Below are 13,290 nucleotides of genomic sequence, written 5' to 3' on the forward strand. Positions count from 1 at the left end.
GTGTGTGCACTTATTTCAGCAACAGCGGTGGACTTTTCAAGTGGCTGAAATTTAAGGTTTATGAGCTATGGCACATTCCCCAAATAGAAATTACAGTAATGTAAAAACACCTAATTTTTATAGACTAGAATTCATTATCTTGGCTCACGCACATTAAGGTGATGTTTTACTGAAAGCTGATCTACAGACTTTACTTAGGATTTTCTTTATTTGATGTATCATGATGAGCTGAGCTACAATTTTTAATCGAGTTTCATTCAATAAAGAAAGGTTGTGACAGATTTTGTTAAGAATCCGGTAGTTCTTCATGATGTTGTCTCTGCGGATCTCCACTGTGAGACTGTGGGTACATGAACACAGCAAAAAAACAAAACCAAAAAAATCCCAAGCCCATGGCAGTGAATCTAGAGTCCATATCAACTGATTGGGGCTCACAGGGCTTGTGCTGTCAGGCAAAAAATAGCAGTGTAGAAGTTCACGCTCAGAGATTCTACCCCCCTCCATATTGTACCACCCCATTTCAATGCAGTTAGCCTTTTGGGAAGTGTACACATACCCTTCTGTTTCAGCATTATAGAACTAATTTTATAAATACCTGTATCTTTCCCTTAGTTTCTTTCTTATTCTAGCCACACCTCTGAAACTGAAGGGAAGGAGACTGAGGAATAGTTTAGAGTAGGGCAAGTGGGTATCTTCTTGAATATTGGCACAGTGCATTCACACAGCATGTTGATCTGTTGAGGCAACACATTCAGAGAACAAAAGTTACTATGGCTAGTAGCCTCTTTTTTTCTTCAGCAGTGTCTCGTGTTATCTTTATTACAAGTAATAAAATCCAAATTATTTTCAATAAGCAGTGGCTTGGCAAATTTATATAGTTTAATAAAATGTTATTCTTGAGATTTTAAAGAAATCCATATAGCAGTAAACAAAAAAAGCTGAACAACTAGTAGATATATTTATAAAATAAAGGATACTATGAAACTTGCTCCAATTATACTTTCTTTTTAGGTGGTGGGCTAGATAGTGACTCTGTTTACAACATTTTAACATTGACTTGGACCAAGGATACGCTACGGCTGTAGAGAAAAAGTGTTTATAAAGGATTAGAAAAAAATACAATTAAATACAGTATACAATAACAGGAAAATAGCATTAAGATTAAACTGACGAATCCAAGTTTTTTGTGTACCAAACATATATTCCCATTAAAAATGATTACATAGAAGTGCAGCAAATCTCATAATGATATTAAGAGAGCCTTCACATACTAAACCGAATCATAACATGTGATTTAAAAAATACTGTGGCTACCCCAACCAAGATCCCAGCTCTGACTGCTATGGGTTCATAAACTCTCATTTGGCATTGCAGCTGTTTCTGCGCCATGTCTCAAAAATATGCCTTTTGAATTCAGACTGTCCTAGCAGGAAATGTTGCTCCTTTTACCCTTTTTTAAGGAAAGGTACATCTCACTATGCCGTATGCTCTACTCCTTTCTCCATGTCAGTATGGATGTTTTAAAGCTAAATTCACCTAATATGAATGCCCGTAATGCGCCACTCTTACGACCGACTTCTCCTCCCAGTCTAGCCACCTTTCCTTTAGAGATGATTTTTAGCCTCCCAGTATATCGTCTGTCTTCTTTTAAAGGCTTGATTTTCATCCCAAGAAAATCAGCCCAACCCATCGTAGCAGTCCGCCCCATGAGCTAGGTGCAGTAGTGCTGCCTGCCACTCTGCCTCGTGATTCTGTCTGCAGTCCTCCATCCCCCAAACCCAGTCACAAGGCAGGGGGTATTAATTATCCTCCTCTATATGAAAAAGCAACATGTCAGAATAATTGCTGTTTGCTACTGTACATTTCAAACTGGGGCAGAGAAATTATTTAACTGTCCATTTCCCAATCTTGAGCATATCACTCACATTGTTTCAGACAGTTACAGTTTAGCATAAAGGGAAACATTTACAGGCAATTTCTTCCTTCTTCTTAGTAAACGTATGAACTGAAATGAATCATTCCCGAGTTCTGGCTTTTGCACAAAGAGTAAATCTTAGCGTTACAATAGTAGAAAGCAGGATGTGTGGGCTCACCATGACTCATCACTGAATGATTCTGATAGTGCTGACTTGAACATATCTACTGGCTGGAATAGGATATGTTCAAGTAAGAGGGCAGTGATAAGAATATTTGCTAGTCTCTACATTATAATGTGATCGGGTGAAGATTATTAGTGTGGTGAAAATATTGAGTAAGAATGTCACTTGACTCACTGTAAACTGTGCCCAGGTAGTAGTTAAAATCAGCACTATCAGACTCATTCACCTCAGACTGATGAGTTATGACCCACCCCAAATAGCTAATGGATGAACATTTAAGGCAGTCACCTGTGATGTGCCCTAACCACCAGGCTAAAGAGTCAGAGTCTCCTAGTCTGTGGCCTAATGAATATTTAATTATTTACACAAAGTAGAGCAGGTCTGACAGCAGAAATTGAAAGAGAGATTGACTGTTGTGTCCTAACTGGACTACTGGCTATTCTGGGTTGGTGCTCTCTTAAGAGAGATTATGTCCGTCAAAGAGGGCTGGCACATATGTACACCAGCCGGCAAATTGGAAGTGCAATCTTTTGCCTTCTCATGAATAAGATTCTGCACTCTTTATAGCTAAATGTTTGTGAAAAGACAGACAGCATTTTAAAATCCACCTGTCACACGTCTGGTTTAGTAATCATCATGATAATTCAGAGTAGTCTGCCCATCTGCAAGATGAAGCCAGTCACACACATTGACTTTCTCTCATGACTGGTACTAGGGCTGTTGTAATATGAGTGAGTGAGAGTGGGTGGGGTGATTTATCAAGGGACTGACAAGCATTGATAAATGATTGGACTGTAAAGAAAATCTTCAGTATGGTCATTTACAGATGACTATATTTTAAGAGGTTTGTTTAAATAAAGCCTTTCCCTCTCCTACCCTGGTAAATTACACATTTATTACCAAAAAAGTACATAAATATTATGTACAGGCAACTTTGGTTTTTTTCTCATTTGAAACCATTCAAACATTGTAAGTTCAAAAGTTCAGTTCAGATGTTATTAGATTCCCATTTTGCTTAGGGGAACATCTGTGGACAAAGGAGAAGAGAGGAAAAATCTAATGGAAAAATAGGGTGAAAATGGAGCAGAGTGGGAGAAAAAAACAACAAGTAAACAGAGACTTTTAAAAAGGAACAGATAAGGAAGAGAGAGATATTACAGTGAAAAAACTAATACAGTATTAAAATGTGTGATGCCAAAATGTCAATTATTCTGAGGAAATATACATTTAAATTACAAGAAGGAGGAAAGGCTTTATGAACTCAAATTAGTATGATAGATCCCAGTCACCGTGTCAGAGGGTCACTCCATGAGGAATTTTCTCATCCATGAGTGAGAAGTGGAAAAGAATATTTATGACAAGGAAACAATTCTAGTCGTTGTCATTACTAGGAATTATTTAAACAATTCAATACTGTGAAACAAAACGTATCCTAGTTTTAGGAGACATAGCCTTAATTTTTAACAGAAAATTATTGTTGTTGTTGTTTGTTGTTTGTTTATTTATTTATCATAGTGCCTAAAACCTCTAATCATGCACATGGACCCCACTGTGCTAGGCACTGTACAAACACAGAGCAAAAAGATGGTGCCAGCCCCACAAAGCTTACAATAAAAAAAAGTCTTGCCAACCCTTTTGCAAATTGTTTTCTTTATCTTAATAAATATTTGATGGCTATTTTTGGTTATGGGATATGACAAATCTTTTATAACTGTATCAATAAGTCCCATTGTGACATTGATATTCGGGGAAAACATTTAATTTTAACTAAGGCTTTTCAAGGCTTTTCATGACTGCCTCATGAATCTCTGCTCCACTCTCCAACTATGCTTGTACTCTCCTCGCACACCCTCTGCTCAGCACTTTCATACTAATTTTGTCTCCTAGTGATGACTCCACACCTTTTTTTCATGATGATTCCTGTTTCTGGATCAGCGTGCCCTATCAGGTGCTCCCCATTTGCATTCCTACATATTTTTAATAAATGGTCAGAACATGAGAGCTCCAATTATTATAAGCCAAAATTCCCATATATATAAAACACTGGGAAGAATAAAAATGATTTTGTAATTTTTGGTCGGTAAAAACACTACTACTTTGCCATCTGATTGCACCCTCAAATCAAATAGATGTCTAAATGCTAGCATTTGCCTCCACAATTAATTTTATTTTAATTAATTTTGTGCCAATAATTAATTGCAGGTATAAAATTGTGCTTCTAAAATTTTGTACCCAAATGCTTTCCCAGGTGCTGTTTTGCCTCATCCTTTTCTTTGTCACCATACCTATCCCACCCACATGCTGGTGATGTCTACTCACCTGTTATTTATTTACTCTGTATTTGAACCTTGTCTCAATGCTATACCTGCAAAACTCTATGCACATATACAGAGCTATATAAATTGTAATAGAAACAATCATATATTTGATTTGCTTTATGGTAATAATGTGAGATTTTATCTTAAATTATTAAATTTATTAAGGTACAATTTATGTTAACCGCTTACGTTATTTTATTCAAATTTCTTCCATTTGTTTTGTTTTTTCAAAAATCCAAAAGCATAATTTATTAATTTAAAAAAAATTACTAAACACTTTTCTCCTAACTTTTTCTCTTTTGCAGAATTTACAGAAAATTTCAGTACCTTTTAAATCCTCGTCAAGTTTACAGTCTTGCTGGAAATGGACCAATGCCAGGGTAAGTCAAAGGCTAATAGCATTACCAGGAACTCATTTAATAAAATACTGCATAATTAAATAAACAGCCTGATACACATAGATATAGTATGTTTTTTGAATGTGTCAGCAGCACATATTTATGTATTAACTGCAGAAATGACAAAAATTATGTGTGAATGTACACATATAAAAGCATCATATATGTGGTATTGATAGCCCCGAGTGCAGTGTGTCAGATCTGTTCTGTGATATCCACCCTCACCTGTCGACTGCCTCTAATATACCATATATCTGAGCAGCCTCAATAAGCTACCTGTGGTAGAAATATTTCCTTCTGTCTTCTAACTATGGAATATTTTCCCCAAAAAATGACATTGTCCCTAACACACCTACTCATTCTATAGATCATGGAGCCACCGGGAGCAAAATTGGCAGTTGATGTAATTTAGAACAGCCTAAGGGCGTATCTAGGTTATGCTGGCTGCAGCAATCCCACTGGTTCTCCACTCTACTTCCAGCATGCCCCTTCCCTGCTTCTCCCACTTCCAACAGGCTCCCAGTGGAAGGAGCATAATGGGTAGCATATAACCAACTAGTCTGATTTTAAGTCACTAAGAATGGTATGTTAAAGAGTTTCTGCTATTGCTGCTTAATGAAGGCTGGAGACTCAGGGCCTGAATCTCCTTTTATACCCATGTAAATCAGGTGTAAATCCATTAATATCATTGCAGTTTTATATTGATGTAAAATTGGTGAAAGTGAGGGCAAATCAGGCTCAGGTTTTTTACGACTTGGGTTTTCAAGGTGTGTTGCATTGTGGTGGCTGTGTCTTCTAAAGGAAAATAGAAACTTAGAATCTGTGGAATGGAGAACAAATATATTGAGAAACCTTGAAACTATGGGATCCATGATATATTTTTTTCTTGCCTATGATATTCTCCTGAATCCGATGCAAAGGCAGGTTTTGGCTTTTTGCTTTTATTGTTTTGAGGACTTTTATTGTTTTGGGGATTTTTTTGTGTTTCATTAAACTCACCTTGGGCATAGACCAAACATGAATGAATAGATTGGGAAATTATAGCATGCTATGTCAGAGGTTATTGCTAAATCTTACGAGGGCATGACCCTGTACCATTTTATGAACTGTATAATCCTTCAGACCCCATACTTCAGACTGAGTACCAACTTGACAATTTTTAAAGCTACTGAAATAGCTTTCTTCAAATTTAGCTTACTTTGTAAATTTTATTGAGACTTAAAAATCAAAGCAAGTCTGGAACCTCTGTGTACTGACAGTAATTGTAGTTTATATTTTACTTTGTAACATTTTGTCAGATAACTTGTGATGATATAAAGAGAGAATGTGTTTTAAGGCATAAGCACAAGAGGGCAGTATTAGGTGCAGACTCAAAGCCCTAAACTGGGAGTCTCAACTTTCAAACACTCTCTCTCTTTGAACCATAACAGTGTTTTTTAGGTTTTTTTGAATTTCTCTTCTAATTAGGAAACTAACTGTTTTACTTAGTGTTTCTTTGAAGAAATTGCTAATCAATTTTCAAGCAGGTATTGTATTTAATTAATCAAGTTTTTTTTATTTATTGCATAGAAATGAATACTCGTATGTTTCCAGGTATCTCTTGCCAGCCCTTCTTCATTCAGGCACTAGAGTGTGGATTGTGTATAATTTGTCCCTTTTACAGGAAGTTGGTTCTGTGAAACTCCAGACAGTTGAATAAACCTATTGTCTAACTCATTTACCCATTTTTTGTTTGTCTTCACATAGGCGTTTTATCAAACACAAGCCAGTTATTTGAGATTGTCAGTCAAACCTTTACATTTATTAAATTTCACCATATATTGCATTTCAAGTAAAGGGAAATATGGAGGGGAGTTGAATACCACAACGAGAAATAATCAAGAAGTATGCACTTCCCACCACTATTACTAAATCGAAAAGGGCTATATAAATGCAACATAAATATTTATTTTTAAATTATTTATTCACATTTTTCATGATCACCATAATCCATTCAAATTGTCTCTCTTGAGACTATTTTATTGAGCATTTAATTTCACTTCAGATATGTTTATTGGACTTACGTATTGTTTATATTATTACTGTGCACTTTAGTTGTTTTCTGTTCAGTTAATGTTAATTGAAAGTTTTCAGTTTATTTTCGAAGGGGATCTTTGTGCTGTTAAGAGCACTGAACAAATATGCAGGGGAACCAGGAGAGTAGGAAAACCCCAGGTTGCAGAACGGGTCTGAAGCTGTAGCACTCCATGGAAGCAATTAGAACCCACTGGCTGGGTCCCTCAGCCTCACCTCTATGATGGAATGGCCAGAGCCTTTTCCTCGTGCATATTGCCGCAGAGGGCCCATCCACAGAAACAGGCTGCTGCAGTACCAATTGAGCCTCAGCCCAGATGGAGACAGGGGCAAGGTTGGCCCATTAATGGAATCATATCTGTCATTTTTTTGAAGAGTTTAAATAAATTCTGGACACAGTGGATTCAACTTTCCCCACTAATTTTCTCCTATTCAACAAAGCATTTCAGAAGGAGATTGTACCTTTTAGAACGACAGTTAGTGTGCATATGAAAATGAATCTGCTGAACAGTAACAGGTTGGTAGAGGTCAATGTGTTGAATCTTCTGCTGCTGTCTGTATCCTGACTGGGAAATGGTCAGGTCACCTCGGAGGGAGATATTCTGTAGCAGTTCCGAGAATGGATGGAGATCTGGAGGGACAGGGACAAAGGCAGATGCTCCTGTGTAAGTGATCGGGGGTCTCAAACACAGGTCCCCAAGCAGTCTTCAGCCACCTCTCGGCCACTTGCTTGTACCAGCAGAGAGTGTGGGCTAGTGGACCATAGCTCACCATAGGCACCATCCACCAAGCTCCCCATTGGAGAAGATTTACGGCCTCTTCAGTTGGCTCAGATTCACTATTTAAGTCAGAAAGAGGCGCAGGAAGTTGTCTTAGCAACTAGGCAAATCTCTGGGTGGCTGCTACATTGAATGATGCCTTCTTGCCTGACTCTTGAGCCCTGCCTTGTTCCTGATTCCTGCCTTCCTGTCCTGTTCCTGGTTCCTGCCCTCTAGCCTTGTTTCAGATCCCTGCTTCTGTGCCCCACCCCTGACTATTGACTCTGTCTCCGACCCTTGACTTGACTCTGTCTCCATCTCTGACCTCTGGTTCCTGGCTTCTGACCATGACTGATCTGAGCACTAGGAATGATCACCACTGCTCTGACTACTAGATCTAACTGCCTGCGTCCCAGACTACAACATCCTGGTGGCTTCTCAGACTGGCTAAGCTATGGTTTTCAGAGCTGCATGTGGTTGGGTCTATCTCAGTTTAAAACTGAGAGCACTCATGTACATAGTGTAAATAAAAACATGTACATGATGTCAATAAACAAATCTTCCGCATCTGAGTCAGGGATATTAGTTTCTCACCAAAGACCAGCTGCAGGGTCCCAAAATCAACTGCTGCTCAGCAGCAGTGCTCTAAGCACTGGCACCTTAATTAATGGTTTATAAATTCTTTATTTGGGAGCAGAAAGATACGGGTGCACTAGAAGAACCCTGCAAATGCAGCAGCTGAAGTATAAACACAAGCATAAAAGGTACTGCACAGTTATAGACTGCCACAGTTAACAAATTGACATGAAAATTGCCAGCCTGATACATTGTGCAATTTGTGACGAGCACCTGTGTTTTTAGCCTTGAAAAGAGTTTCCGTGTTTGGTTGTTATATCTCTATAGGAGTCTTCTACTTCTGTCAATAACTGTTATTGTGGATTTAATGATCTTGAAGAATCTGAAATTCAGTCATCATTCACCTTACAGAGAGGTAAATACTAGTTGGATGAATAGGAGTTGAACTGTAGACCCACTGACACTCTGGAGAGGTCACCATTTCTCAAAGGCTTTGGCCATCTGAAAAGACTTCACATTACATTAAGTGCTTTATTTGAAATGTCTAATTTATATTATTTTATACCTGATCATGGGAATTATGTCCACAAAAACTGTATATGTGTTAACTGTCTTAAGTACTTAATTTGGTAAAATCTCATTTTTAGGAATTCATACAGAAGTTTGTGCCACAAAAACTTTCCCTTCCATCCACTTAAAAAACATCGTAAGTCTGCAGCATGAATCCTCACAACTTTCTCTGTAGTGCAGTGGGAAATCTATAGCAACTTGACCTTTGTGACTTCACAAATGACAGAGCTATTTTGAGAATTACAGTTTTTCCTTGATTATTGAAGTCCATTATCACAGTCTGTTCATGCTCATTTTGCTGTTACAAATCCAGGGATCTCTGAAGCCTTTCAGAGAAGTAGATATACACTCTAGAACTGTTTCTTAGAAGGCAAAAGTTGCCAGTAAAGGTGGTGGTACACAGCCTTCAAAACAAAATCGTGAGTCCATGATTTTTCTGAAGGACTCCTTCCTTAAAAAGAGTTATGTTTTACCCAAAGAAAATCTGTATCCTGCCATGGCCCCCTGCTGCTGTCATAATTAAAACCCTAAGAATATAATACAAGTGGATAAAGACTCAGAATAAATGGTAACAGGTGTAACTTAAATCTTGTCCATACATGTATATTTTCAACAACGTGTTTGCCCTGTTGTTCAATAAAGTATTAAATGCACAAATATGCAATGGATACCCTGTGTTACCTGACAACTGAATTGTTTATTTTAAAGTATTTTTAACCAAATCATGAGCCACCCTTTCTTGTCTGTCCAGTGTGCCAAAGCTCCCATTCAGGCTTTTTTTAACTAACATCAAAATTACTGTAATCTCCTTTCTGGCTGCATTACTGTAACCTTGTTAGTCTCAAGTCCATTAAAAAAGTTACTGCCAAAATCATTTGACTCATTGCTTCGATTCTGCCACCCTGCTCTTTGAGACCCTTGACTAGTTCCTTTTCACCATCATATCAAATATAAATAGAAACTGAATATCTCCACCTTTAAGGCATTTCACAACTGAGCTGCGCTCTGCCAAGTAGACCCATTACCTTCACATATCATCAATCACCATCTTCACTCCAGTAACTTATTTTTCCAGCCTGCAGTATATTAATCTCCTCCCACAAGCAACTCCATACTTTCTTCCATGTGTTATAAACTTCTCTCCAAAATTTGTAAAGTGATATTTTCCTTTTAATAAATCCTTCCTTAAGACTGATATATGCTGTGATGTGTTCAGAACACTGTCTGTTAATGGCAAAGCAGGTGGTGAGCTACATTGTTTACACACCTAATCTATATGTAACATGTTCATACCAACGTTATCTCAGTTTCCCTCTTTCCACTCATACTCCTTTGTTTCATCCACCTCTTGTGTCTTGTCATTAACTTAGATTGTAGGCTAATTATAATATGTGGTGTCTTTTTACTACATATTTGTACAGTGCCTCTTTACTGTGTGTTTGGACTCAGGCATTAATCAGGTTAAATTAATTTCACTCAAATGGAGGTCATTGATTCTACATCAGAGTTATCCTTTCATGTCCATGTTTGACTGGTGGTATATCACTAATTATCATATACTGGTCTGTACTTTTTTTGTTTTGTTTTGTGTGATAGATTCCTAAATAAATCCATAAATCTGATTTAAGGAAAACGCAGAGTATATTCATGGACTGGTATAGTATCCACATCAGTGGCCAACATTTTCAACTTGGATGCCTTATGTTGGCCACCAAAATACGAATTTAGGTCCTGACCTTAAAATGCATTTTGCATGAGCAGAAGCCTTCATCTGTATGGAATCCTGTGAATTAAGTGGGGCTCCACACAAGTACAAAGATCTCCCTGTACACAATGCACTGAAGGATTGGGGTTATATATTTACAAATACATTATTCAATTAGTTCTCTAATCTGTTGTGTTGAAAACTGTTGCACCCTTAGGTTGCAGACAGTGCTGTCTGAAAATCAGTATTTTTCAACTATTCAGCTGCTTGGCACCCACATACCAGTTAATCTTCTCACATTAAAATATAGTCCTCAGGAGAGAAATATTTTGCCCCTCACTGTAATAAACTGCATGTTTAATTAAAGTGATTTTATTAGAGTGATTTACTGTAATTATCATCTCATGAATAGCGTCTTTTCAGTGTAGACAACATTGTAACTGAGTGTTATAATGAGGATGGAGTGTGTGCTGTCCAGTTACATGGCCAACTCGAGCCAGCTTTGGCAGTCTGGACGGAGAGAAAAGCTGTGTTTAGTTTTCCATTCATAGAACAGAGTCCAGAAAATAAGCAATTTCAGGCATTGATATTCATGTTAGCATCCAATTTTTGTATGGGATGATAAATATAATTAAGAAGTAAATATTTCCACAACCTAATTGCTATGTCTATGGTCTCTGTTCTGCTCTGTGGGTGCTTGGTTTAAGGGGGTTTAATGATGAATTAGATAGATAGAAAAAATACATCAGTTGGGTTAGTCAATTAATCCCAGGATTCTGTGTATAGAGAAGGAGAAGCAAGTAAGTGGCTGAGATCACCTGGAAAGGGGAGAAACCGATGGGCTCATACTCTTGCTTCAATGGAAACCTACTAAAATCTGTCTCCAATTTACTCTGAAGAAGTAGTGCCAAGGGTGAGCTTTCTTCTTCTTCCCCTCTCCACCCTCTCCCATCCATATACTGCATCAAGGTAAAAACGCCAACTGTATTTCTGTATGTGACTGAGATATTAGGTTACATTACTTACAAGTAGCAAAGACATGAAAGAGCTATACAGGTCATCTGAGATATGTGCAGGTAAAATCTGAATACAGTAGAACCTCATAGTTACGAACATCAGAGATATGAACTGACCAGTCAACCACACACCTCATTTGGAACCGGAAATGCACGATCAGGCAGCAGCAGAGACCAAAAAAAAAAAAAAGAAAGAAAAGAAAAAAGCAAATACAGTACAGTATTGTGTTAAATGTAAACTACTAAAAAATTAAAGGGAAAGTTTTAAAAAAAGATTTGACACGGTAAGTAAACTGTTTTTATGCTGGTTTCATTTAAATTAAAATGGTAAAGGCAGCATTTTTCTTCTGTATAGCAAAGTTTCAAAGCTGTATTAAGTCAATGTTCAGTGGTAAACTTTGAAAGAACAACCATAACATTTTGTTCAGAGTTACGAACAACCTGCATTCCTGAGATATTTGTAACTCTGAGGTTCTACTGTATGTGGCTTATGCTAGACTTTAGAGACTAGTTGTTTTAGAGAATATATTAGAGTTTTCAAACATTTGTTGGTTCAGTACTATTTTATTAGCCCTCCACCTGTAAAGCCAGCCTCCTTATTACCATGAATGTACAGATCTTAGAGTACCTTGCTTGTACAGGTTTCCGAGTGAAAGTAATAGTAGTAATTTAGTTTTAATAATGTTAAAACCAGTTTTTCTATCTATCAGATTTTTGAAATTATCTGGAATTAGAAATTAATGCTGTAGCTGACAGTACATACACAAAACGGATAAAGTGATGACAATAATAATAATACAAAGCAAAAAATATGATTAGAAAACAACCCAACTGCAATGAGTATTTAATATTGCTTTCCTTTTCCATACATCTGCCCTGGGAAAAACTATTTTTAAAACCTGTTCGGAACACCATGGTTTGAGCCAAAAGAGCTGAACCAGTTTTTAAATTGGTTGGAATTTTGTAGACTAGGCCCTTGTATTTCATTCTCTTTTTGGCTCTTTGACCTTTTCTGCACTAGAGAGATATAGCATGCTAATTAACATTTTACTTTATTAGTTGATTGTGACACACCTTGCATTCATACGCACAATTCTTCAGTACCAGGCCAAGTAGACTGTGTGTTATCAGGGTCAGTACTATCTGATCTTACATCATTCCAATCTCAGCAACTTCTCTGCCATTATGGTTGCAGACCGGTGGTAGTCCTCAGCCATTATCCCATACTGCAGTGCTGATCTTGTGAAGTTTCCATGCAGAAAGCGCTACTTCCAGGAGCTGAGCAGGAACTGTGTCATAGGTATTTAAAGGCCATTACATCTGAAATGTTCATTATATAATGAACCACTTCCTCAAGCAGCTCCCAGAAACAGCGGCATGTTCCCGCTCCAGCTCCTATGTGGAGGTGCAGCTAGGCAGCTCTGCGCACTGCCCTGTCCATAGGCGCTGCCCCTGCAGCTCCCATTGTTTGCAGTTCCCAGCCAATGGGAGCTGTGGGGCAGTGCTTGGGGGGGGCAGCATGTGGAGCCCTCTGGCTGCCCCTATGGATCAGAGCCGGAGTGGGGACATGCCGCTGCTTCCGGGAGCCATGTGGAGTGGGGCAAGACCCTGCTCCCGCTCCCCGGCTAGAGCACCAGAGCAGGGCAAGCCCCGGACCCTGCTTCCTGGCAGGAGCTTGAGGGTCGGATTAAAATGTCTGGAGGACCAGATGTGGCCCCCGGGCTGTAGTTTGCCCACCACTGCTCGATACAATGGTTGTGTAAGTCTGAACATAGAG

At 38.2% G+C, this 13,290-nt stretch overlaps 1 protein-coding gene across 6 annotated transcripts in view; it reads left to right on the forward strand.

Annotated features, from left to right (window-relative positions):
- DGKB (diacylglycerol kinase beta) overlaps positions 1 to 13,290 on the forward strand; it is a 440,036-nt gene that overhangs the window by 165,754 nt on the left and 260,992 nt on the right. For all 6 annotated transcript variants that reach the window (XM_077809368.1, XM_077809370.1, XM_077809373.1 and 3 more), the window contains one exon: positions 4,723 to 4,797. In XM_077809368.1, coding sequence (XP_077665494.1) covers positions 4,723 to 4,797 — 75 coding nt within the window. The remainder of the gene's footprint in view (positions 1 to 4,722; positions 4,798 to 13,290) is intronic.

Source organism: Eretmochelys imbricata, chromosome 2 (assembly GCF_965152235.1).
Source record: "Eretmochelys imbricata isolate rEreImb1 chromosome 2, rEreImb1.hap1, whole genome shotgun sequence".
NCBI classification, from domain to species: domain Eukaryota; kingdom Metazoa; phylum Chordata; order Testudines; family Cheloniidae; genus Eretmochelys; species Eretmochelys imbricata.